This window comes from Lolium rigidum, chromosome 7, assembly GCF_022539505.1.
Source record: "Lolium rigidum isolate FL_2022 chromosome 7, APGP_CSIRO_Lrig_0.1, whole genome shotgun sequence".
In the NCBI taxonomy this organism is placed as follows: domain Eukaryota; kingdom Viridiplantae; phylum Streptophyta; class Magnoliopsida; order Poales; family Poaceae; genus Lolium; species Lolium rigidum.
Window position 1 is genome coordinate 257678662 of NC_061514.1, and position 11285 is coordinate 257689946.

Below are 11285 nucleotides of genomic sequence, written 5' to 3' on the forward strand. Positions count from 1 at the left end.
TGGGAGACAACCCATGTTTTTACTACAGTATTTTTGTTTTATATTTGAGTCTTGGAAGTTGTTTACTACTGTAGCAACCTCTCCTTATCTTAGTTTTGAGTTTTGTTGTGCCAAGTAAAGTCTTTGATAGTAAAGTAAATACTAGATTTGGATTATCATGCTGTAAACAGCATTTCTTTGCTGTCACGAATCGGGTCTAGTTCTCTCGTAGGTAACTCAGAAAATTAAGCCAATTTACGTGAGTGATCCTTAGATATGTACACAACTTTCATTCAATTTGGGCATTTTCATTTGAGCAAGTCTGGTACCTCGATAAAATCCATCTTTACGGATCTGTTCTGTTTTGACAGATTCTGCCTTTTATTTCGCATTGCCTCTTTTGCTATGTTGGATGAATTTCTTTGATCCATTAATGTCCAGTAGCTTTATGCAATGTCCAGAAGTGTTAAGAATGATTGTGTCACCTCTGAACATGTTAATTTTTATTGTCCACTAACCCTCTAATGAGTTGTTTCGAGTTTGGTGTGGAGGAAGTTTTCAAGGATCAAGAGAGGAGTATGATACAATATGATCAAGGAGAGTGAAAGCTCTAAGCTTGGGGATGCCCCGGTGGTTCACCCCTGCATATTCTAAGAAGACTCAAGCGTCTAGCTTGGGGATGCCCAAGGCATCCCCTTCTTCATCGACAACATTATCGGGTTCCTCCCCGAAACTATATTTTTATTCGGCCACATCTTATGTACTTTGCTTGGAGCGTCGGTTTGTTTTTGTTTTGTTTGAATAAAATGGATCCTAGCATTCCATCGTATGGGAGAGAGACACGCTCCGTCTGTTGCATATGGACAAGTATGTCCTTAGGCTCTACTCATAGTATTCATGGCGAAGTTTCTTCTTCGTTAAATTGTTATATGGTTGGAATTGGAAAATGCTACATGTAGTAATTCTAAAATGTCTTGGATAATTTGATACTTGGCAATTGTTGTGCTCATGTTTAAGCTCTTGCATCATATACTTTGCACCCATTAATGAAGAAATACATAGAGCTTGCTAAAATTTGGTTTGCATATTTGTTCTCTCTAAAGTCTAGATAATTTCTAGTATTGAGTTTTGAACAACAAGGAAGACGGTGTAGAGTCTTATAATGTTTACAATATGTCTTTTATGTGAGTTTTGCTGCACCGTTCATCCCTTTGTTTGTTTCAAATAACCTTGCTATCCTAAACCTTGTATCGAGAGGGAATACTTCTCATGCATCCAAAATCCTTGAGCCAACCACTATGCCATTTGTGTCCACCATACCTACCTACTACATGGTATTTCTCCGCCATTCCAAAGTAAATTGCTTGAGTGCTACCTTTAAAATTCCATCATTCGCCTTTACAATATATAGCTCATGGGACAAAATAGCCTAAAAACTATTGTGGTATTGAATATGCACTTATGCACTTTATCTCTTATTAAGTTGCTTGTTGTGCGATAACCATGTTTCTGGGGACGCCATCAACTATTCTTTGTTGAATATCATGTGAGTTGCTATGCATGTCCGTCTTGTCTGCAGTAAGAGAGATCTACCACCTTAATGGTTGGAGCATACATATTGTTAGAGAAGAACATTGGGCCGCTAACTAAAGCCATGATTCATGGTGGAAGTTTCAGTTTTGGACATATATCCTCAATCTCATATTAGAATAATAATTGTTGCCACATGCTTATGCATTTAAGAGGAGTCCATTATCTGTTGTCCATGTTGTCCCGGTATGGATGTCTAAGTTGAGAATAATCAAAAGCGGGAAATCCAAAATGCGAGCTTTCTCCTTAGACCTTTGTACAGGCGGCATGGAGGTACCCCATTGTGACACTTGGTTAAAACATGTGTATTGCGATGATCCGGTAGTCCAAGCTAATTAGGACAAGGTGCGAGGCACTATTAGTATACTATGCATGAGGCTTGCAACTTGTAAGATATAATTTACATAACTCATATGCTTTATTACTACCGTTGACAAAATTGTTTCATGTTTTCAAAATAAAAGCTCTAGCACAAATATAGCAATCGATGCTTTCCTCTTTGAAGGACCATTCTTTTTACTTTTATGTTGAGTCAGTTCACCTATTTCTCTCCACCTCAAGAAGCAAACACTCGTGTGAACTGTGCATTGATTCCTACATACTTGCATATTGCACTTGTTATATTACTCTATGTTGACAATTATCCATGAGATATACATGTTACAAGTTGAAAGCAACCGCTGAAACTTAATCTTCTTTGTGTTGCTTCAATACCTTTACTTTGATTTATTGCTTTATGAGTTAACTCTTATGCAAGACTTATTGATGCTTGTCTTGAAATACTATTCATGAAAAGTCTTTGCTTTATGATTCACTTGTTTACTCATGTCATTACCATTGTTTTGATCGTTGCATTCATTACATATGTTTACAAATAGTATGATCAAGGTTATGATGGCATGTCACTTCGGAAATTATCTTTGTTATCGTTTTACCTCGCCGGGACGAGCAGAACTAAGCTTGGTGATGCTGATACGTCTCCGACGTATCGATAATTTCTTATGTTCCATGCCACATTATTGATGATATCTACATGTTTTATGCACACTTTATGTCATATTCGTGCATTTTCTGGAACTAACCTATTAACAAGATGCCGAAGAGCCGATTCGTCGTTTTCGTTGTTTTTGGTTTCGAAATCCTAGTAACGAAATATTCTCGAATTGGACGAAATCAACGCCTCGGGGTCCTATTTTGCCACGAAGCTTCCGGAAGACCGAAGAGGAGTCGAAGTGGGGCCACGAGGCGCCGCCACCATAGGGCGGCGCGGCCCGGTGCCCCGGCCGCGCCGACTCGTGGTGTGGGGCCCTCGTGTGGCCCCCACGTTGCCCTTCCGCCTACTTAAAGCCTCCGTCGCGAAACCCCCGCATCGAGAGCCACGATACGGAAAACCTTCCGGAGACGCCGGCGCCGCCAATCCCATCTCGTGGGATTCTGAGATCTTCTCCAGCACCTCGCCGGGAGAGGGATTCATCTCCCGGAGGACTCTTCACCGCCATGGTCGCCTCCGGGAGTGATGAGTGAGTAGTTCACCCCTGGACTATGGGTCCATAGCAGTAGCTAGATGGTTGTCTTCTCCTCATTGTGCTTCATTGTTGGATCTTGTGAGCTGCCTAACATGATCAAGATCATCTATCTGTAATACTATATGTTGTGTTTGACGGGATCCGATGGATAGAGAATACTATGTTATGTTAATTATCAAGTTATTACCTATGTGTTGTTTATGATCTTGCATGCTCTCCGTTATTAGTAGAGGCTCGGCCAAGTTTTTGCTCTTAACTCCAAGAGGGAGTATTTATGCTCGATAGTGGGTTCATGCCTCCATTGATACCGGGACGATGGATGAAAGTTCTAAGGTTGTGTTGTGATGTTGCCACTAGGGATAAAACATTGATGCTATGTCTAAGGATGTAGTTGTTGATTACATTACGCACCATACTTAATGCAATTGTCTATTGTTTTACAACTTAATACTGGAAGGGGTTCGGATGATAACCTGAAGGTGGACTTTTTAGGCATAGATGCGCTTGGATGGCGGTCTATGTACTTTGTCGTAATGCCCAATTAAATCTCACTATACTTATCATGACATGTATGTGCATTGTTATGCTCTCTATTTGTCAATTGCCCGACTGTAATTTGTTCACCCAACATGCTTTTATCTTATGGGAGAGACACCTCTAGTGAACTCGTGGACCCCGGTCCATTCTTTTATACCGAAATACAAATCTGCCGCAATACTTGTTCTTTATCGTTTTCTTGCAAACAATCATCTTCCACACAATACGGTTAATCCTTTGTTACAGCAAGCCGGTGAGATTGACAACCTCACTATTTCGTTGGGGCAAAGTACTTTGGTTGTGTTGTGCAGGTTCCATGTTGGCGCCGGAATCTCTGGTGTTGCGCCGCACTACATCCCGCCGCCATCAACCTTCAACGTGCTTCTTGGCTCCTCCTGGTTCGATAAACCTTGGTTTCTTTCTGAGGGAAAACTTGATGCTGTGCGCATCATACCTTCCTCTTGGGGTTCCCAACGAACGTGTGAGTTACACGCCATCAATCTTCTATTGCGTTTTCGAGTTTGGACGTGTTCACCATTTCTTAACGGTGGGAGACTCCCTCTCTAAAATCATCTAAAATGTTCTGTGAGGAGTCTCCATATTTCCAGTTTTTGTTGGGGTTCTATTCGTCGTTATCTTTCCAACAAAATTGGTTTCGTGTCAATCGGGTCCGGACACAAAAGTTATCACAGCTTTTGTATAACATGTTTTCCCTGCTCACCCGGTCGTGGACTCGGCCGTACCGGCCGTGCGCCGGCCGGTTCCGGCTCGCCGCCCGGCCGGCTGGCCTACGACCGGCCGGGCTCGGCCGTGCCGTCCCGGCCGACCGGCCGCCAACCGGGGACAACCGAATGACCTCCCGGACGACACAAAGTGACCCCGGCCGGGTCCGGCCTACCGACCGGTTTGGACCGGCCGGGTTCGGCCTCGTGGCCCGGTCCGACCGGGCCCCGGGACCGGACGGCCCGCCCCGTGCCCGCTGACCGCCTCCTCGACGGTTGACTCAGCCCAACTTTTCCCCAACGGTTATATTTGCTCTTGGGCTATAAATAGCCCTTCTTCCACCTTGGGCTGAGTTAGTTCTTCTCCTTTCTTCACCTCCATTGTTGCTCTTGGAAGAACTTGCTCTCCCCTTTGATTCCTCCCATAATTCTTGCTAATTCTTGAGGGATCTAAGAGAGGAGATCTAGATCTACCCTTCCACCAATCCATTTCTTCTCTAAGTGAGGGGAACTCTTGGGATCTAGATCTTGGAGTCTTTTGTTGACTTCCCCATTGTTCTTCCTCTCCAATCTCATCTTAGCATTTGTTGCTTGGGTGGGATTTGAGAGTGAAGGATTTGAACACCTCTAGTGTTCTTCTTTGCATCATTGCATAGTGTTGAGCTCTCCACCACGATTAGTTCGAGTGAGAGACCGTGAGCTTGTTACTCTTGGAGGGAAACCTCCTAGTTGGCTTGGTGGTTGGTGCTCCGGTGATCTCTTCAAGAAGATTGTGAAGAGGCCTCGGCTTCTCCTTCGTGGAGCTTGCCATCTCCTGAGCTGAGGAAAAGCTAACCATAAGGAAAGGGCCATTATCCTTCGTGGGTGTGGTTCGGAGAATAGGGTGAGCCTTCGTGGCGCGGGAAATCCTTCGTGGGACCTCCACTCCTCCAAACGTGACGTACCTTCTTGCAAAGGAAGGGAACACGGGAATACATCCTCGTCTCCGCGTGCCTCGGTTATTTCTATACACGAGCTCTCTTTCCTTGTGATAGCCATCGTGCTTGAAGTACATATATCTTGCTATCACTTGTGCTACCTACATCTTGTGCCTATCTTGCTTAGCTCTAGTTGCTATTGTTACACTTAGTTGAGCTTAGCATATTTAGGGTTTGTGCTTGTAAACTAAACGATAGTTTAATTATGCATTCTTACAAGACAATTCCGCAAGAGTTTGTAATTGCCTATTCACCCCCCCCTCTAGGAGACATCCCGATCTTTCAGAATTGCTATACACTTGCACGGAACAGACGCCACTTTCCATCCACATGCCAGTGTCTAGGGCGCGCTTGGTAGCCTGCAGACGCCTTTTTTTTGCATGGGTTGGGTCTTGGAATGGGCCATTTGGTTGCCTGCAGGCCGTCGTGTTCTTGCAGGAACCAGGTTTTAAAGCACCCTCGGGATAGGCCCTGGAGAAACGCCCGGAATGGTTGTTTCTCCGGAGCCAGTCCCGTTGTGGCCAGAAGGCTGCACGCGTGGGGAAGGGAGATGGAAACGCCGCGTCCCTTCGGGATCACGCGCCATAAGCCTCACTGCTCCCCTCTCCTTCCTCTCACCCGCGGCCGCACTCTCACCCCCTCCCCCAAACTGTCGCATCACCCACACTATAGCACAGCACTAGATTCCCAACTGATGTTGGTCGGTAAAAGTCTAGTATACCAACTAACTATCGGTCGGTAATGATTTCTTCGGACTGTCGGTCGGAGATAGTGGCCTATACTGCTAGACAGTCGGTCGAAAAAATTGTATCATTTGGGGTCGAACCATGGGTCGGCAATACTCTCCCATCCCGTCCAACAGTCGGTCGGCAAGCAATACCGACCAACCGTGCGTGGCTAACTGGGCCAGCCCAGGCGCGCGAAAAATTGAAAGGCGTAGCGCGAAATGCCTGGCCCAAAAATTTCAGCTGCCGCCCCCCAACCCAAACCCAAACCGACACCCCACAGCCACACTTCCTATCTCAGAACAGAACCCTATCCTGCCCCACCCACGCGCCTGCAGTTCACTCCATCCACCGCGCCGCCGCCGCCGCCGCTCCGCCTAGGCTCCCCTGCCGTCGCGCTGCGGGCAACCTGCCGGCGCCCTCCCATCAGCGGCTATTTTCGTCGGTCAGCCCACGAGCCCCTGCCATTGCGCGACCGTTGACCGCGTGTTCCTCCCGGCTTCCCGGTGCCGGCGCGATTCGTCGGCCTGCTAACGAGCTTCCAAGGGAGGGGCGCTTCGACGGACACCATACGCTGCCCGCAGTTCACTCCTCCGCCACCTCTTCGCTCCTGGTGACGAGGCGTTCCTCCTTGCGGCAGCCCGCTAGGTCGACCTGCTTACGAGCTCCCAATGGATGCGCGCTTTGTTGGCCTACTCGTGAAATCCCAACGGTGGCTCCCTGCGACCCCCTGCCCCTGAAACTTCTACCTGCAGGTAAATCTATTTTTCTCTCACATACATGGATCTACATCTTCTCTATTTATCACTATATGTATCTGAATGATGGCACCCTGTAGAGTGTAGTCGGTGGGAAGGATGTTGTCTGTTGGATATAAGCAAAGCAAGGAAGGAGCGGGCCGAGGAAATCGATAAGAAGTGTACAAATATGCATCAAACATTCTGCTTTTCAAAGGTCCACTTCAGTAACTCTTTTTGACTATTGGACCTTTATTAACCACTTCAATATAATAAGCAATTTAATATTCCATCATACGGCAATACATGTCCAATTGTTACCAAAATACAAGGAAACATCAGTACACATTCTTCTAAGTTCTAATGTACTTTTATCGATCCCTTCCCAGTAATCTGCACCCACTGGACAATATTATTTATTTATTGTAGTTGACAGTCTGTACAACCGACTACATGTTTGAGTAATGAATCTACAATTACATTATTCATTCATTAAATTTTTTCTCCTCGGAGCATTTGTAAAGCTCATAGGTCTTATTGGTAGCTATTTGCCATATAATTAAGAATATAGTTAAGACTTGATGGTCAGTCGTTTTTCACTGGTTGAAGAAGTTCTTGCTCAGTGTTACAAGACAGGTAGAAATAAACTGTTATATTCTTGCATTATCCTAAGTTTATATTTGGCTTACCACATCAATTCTAGAATCGTCTCTCTAGACAACATGGTACTGTTATAAAATTACCTTTATTAGCATCTGATATCTTTCTTGCATACAAATTGAAATTGCCATAACCATCATGCAGCATGGAAAAAAAAGGAATGATTACGTTGATTCTATTTATGATCCGTTATTCACAGCTCAATTATCTGGATTCACTAAATGCAGAACCTACAAGTATAGGTTGGACAGGTTTTAATCTATTATACTTTAACATTTGCACCGTGCTATGAGTGTCATTGCCAATTATGTCCTTTTTTTACTAACAGGCATAAGATATCATGCAATATATATGCCTTAGTTGATATTTGAGTACCCATTTCTGCTGAAAGGTGCTAAAACAACCTTTTCTTTGCCTTACAGAGCAACAAAGAATATTTTGATCACTGAAGAAGACCTACGATGCAGGCCCAAGATGGAAAGGGTGGCCGTGGGAACTATTCAGCACGCCGATCACGCAATTATAATGGTATATGCTGAGAAGTTACATAATTTTGCAGAAGGTGAGAAATGAATGACCATGCTGTGCATAATGTCCGCATGTACCAGTAGTACATTTACAAATTGCTTCTTAGTGTCATGAACATTTATTTTGTTCTAGTTAATATGTGAATGCCGAGAATGCGAGTTTTTGATATTTGAAATGATCTGAATTACTTCAAGTAACACCGTTCCAATTTTAAGCTCCAATACTTGAATATCATAAGGACACCAAATTAGTTTTACTGATACTTTTACTCAACTTGGTGCAGTTTTTAATATTTTTAATGAAAATACATGAGGTCATGGATATTTTCTGATTTAGCTAGGCAAAAATTATAAGAGATAATGTATCAAAATTGAATGTTACTCATTAATTTACAAAGCTGAAAATATTGATCCTGATAATGCTGTGTATGAGACATTGCCAGATCCTTACACTACTATACAAGTGAATGTTGCTGATGGAGGTTACAAATCTAGATTGATTAGTTGTTAAATCAAGTGGTAGCCATGGCCACGGGCAACGATGCCATTCGACGGAGTTTTTGTTGGGTGCTGTCTTGCAAGATTTCCACCGCTTAAATCAAGTATCACCAGAAATTTCTCTGGTTATGTATGTAACCTAAAATTCAGTGTCAAAATGATGGTGTCTAATCATAGACTCGAGCAGTTTGTACTGCTAGCAAATCAGAGTTCTCACTGAAAGAATTGTCTTTTATGTGCACTTATATTCTGAAATGATGGTGTTCTCTCTTTGAAAGTAACGTTGTGTACTAGTGCCTAACCTCTTAGTACTATATTGTTTAGTTTGAAAGTAAACTGTTCATATTCTCCACTGCATGGAAAATTCCTAGTATGCGTGCACTCAAGTAATAGAATCACTAATATTTTCCATGAAGTAGATATTATTTCTCTATCTGTAATTTTATTGAGATTACTCCTATCTCCTGACTACAATACTGCTGCTTTCATTAATGCATTGCTGTTATCCTGATCTTTTCTTCTTTATAGGCAGCTCTGAAATATATGCCTAACCTACATCTTTCTGAAATAATCACTTTCAGATTGGCATGGATTTGCTTCTAAATGCACGGACTGGTCTTGAAGCAAGGTCGATCAAGACACTGTACGAGTGTCACTGTGTCACAAGGTCTATTGGATGGCCATTTAGCTAGGTACTCCCTCCGTTCTTTTTTAATTGACTCGAATTTAGTACAAATTTATACTAAATTTGAGTCAATTAAAAGAGAATGGAGGGAGTAATTGCCAACACTGCGCTTCTCCACAATTTGTACAAGTGATGTGTGACGCTGACTTGTGATAATTTTGCTAGATATTCTGACTTGTGTATAGGTGACGTACAAGCCATAGCATCTTCCTTACCCATCGCAGAGTTATTTCTCTAACTCAGCTATGCAGTGAAATTATTTCAGTACTGAGATGTTTGTATCATGGTATGTTTAAGCAATAGGAAGATAGATTGAACTGTTTGAACTGTAAACTTTTCACATAGCGAGTTAGCGTCACATGATAATGCAATGAGCACTAGGCTAATGGTTTGATGGTCGTTGCTTAACTATTTAGATGAGTTTGATACCCCTTCATCTATAGCTGTGAACAACTCATCATTACCCTAGCTGAAAAATCATTATACTTAGTATCAATTGTGGTTTTCTTTATATATAGTACTACTTCAGGGAAGGAACCTTCGTCGACCTGAATGGCTGAATAGCATTACTATATCTTTACTGTGGACACCCCCTTCCTAATGTTTATTGAACTGTATATAACATGAGTACATGAGTTTTTGATATTTGACATGCTCTGAATTGCTTCATGTAAAACGGGTACAGTTCTGGGCTCCATTTCTTGAAATTCTTAATACTGTACTAGTATGGAGAGCTCATGAATTTGAAGTTATCTTTTGCTTATTGAAGTAGTACCTCCGTTCTGAAATATAAGGCTCTTTAGCTTTCTAAAAAGGCTTATGTTTTAAGACCCTTATACATGAAGTTTACAATACAAATGACCTTAATTGTGCAGAGCTATGCTTTATACATTCTTTTTATAATTGCATTGTCTTACGAATGGACTGAAACTTGTTTACCTTCTACAGAAAATATACTAGAGGGGGAGAAACCATGAAACTGGCGGTTCACATCAATTGGATTTTTCGTGTAAATGAGCTAACTATGAATTGCCAGATACATCCTTTAGCTATCACTTTGTAAACCTCTATGGTGTCTTAGGCACTGGACCATATTGTTTCCTCTATTTTAGTTACCTTTTAGTATATGAGAAGTACTTCTGTACGAGAATTAATTAAAATGTTTGGTTCTGGTTTGATAATCTTCAAGGATATGCACATTACTGGAAACACTTTTGTATTGTGTTTGATGTTACTGTTATGGAATTTGCGGTTTGATTAATACTACATTGATAAATGACTGTCCCAAATATTGGAAGTTAATTAATGTTCCAACGCCATCAGACTGTTTGGTAAAGATAATTGGCATGGGCAAGTGGGCAACAGAAGGTTGGTCGGCAAGTTATACACCGACCGACTGTTGGTAGGGAAACAAAAGTTGGTTGGGGAAAACTGGTCGGTCGGGATAGTATATGTTGGTCGGGAAAGAAATTGCAGAACCAACAAACGGTCGGTCGGCAAAGGTCTTTGCCGACTGGACTTTCAGTGACCGACCTTATTGGTCGGTAAAACTCTTTCCCGACCGACGTTCTGTCAGCGAAAGCTGCTTTCCCGACCAACTTGTCTGTTGGGGTTCTAATGCTGTGGTGTAGTGCCAGCGGTTCCCCTCTCTCCGACCAATCCGTCGGACCGCCGCCCGGAGGATCACCGGTACCGGAGGAGGAGATGTCAGCGAGCAGCACTGCGACATCGGCTGCAACCTGCTCCACAGTCTTCATTGGCATCTCGAGTTCGTCCGCGACCTCGAGCTCGTCCTCGGCCAGAACAATGGTGGTAACGACCTCTCCTTCCCACCTTCTTACTCGTTATGCCAGAACAGGCCATGCTCGGGCAGTTTCGACGACATGCACATTAGATCTGCTAGGGTTTCCATCAGGATAGGTTCGGATTGATGTTTGCAAGGTGTTCCTCGCCATTGCTTGTTGTTCTTGTCGAGGTCTTGGTGTTCACGAATCGATTGTTAGATCTGTTACTCTAATCTCCAATCGCGGTAGATCCTTCCTAGATCGGACTGTGGATAGCTAAAACTGCCAGATTTTACTGTGCATGCAAAGAGAGGAATGGTTTTTGTGATGGGGTTTAA

The 11285-nt window shown here is 43.2% G+C and overlaps 1 protein-coding gene across 1 annotated transcript in view; it reads left to right on the plus strand.

Moving 5' to 3' along the window:
• LOC124672669 overlaps nucleotides 1-10431 on the plus strand; it is a 28104-nt gene extending 17673 nt beyond the window's left edge. The window contains exons 2-4 of the mRNA XM_047208862.1: nucleotides 6363-6811; nucleotides 6895-7010; nucleotides 9060-10431. Of these exons, the coding sequence (XP_047064818.1) occupies nucleotides 6363-6811; nucleotides 6895-7010; nucleotides 9060-9170 (676 nt within the window). The 3' untranslated portion in view covers nucleotides 9171-10431. The remainder of the gene's footprint in view (nucleotides 1-6362; nucleotides 6812-6894; nucleotides 7011-9059) is intronic.
• Nucleotides 10432-11285: the final 854 nt, after the last annotated feature.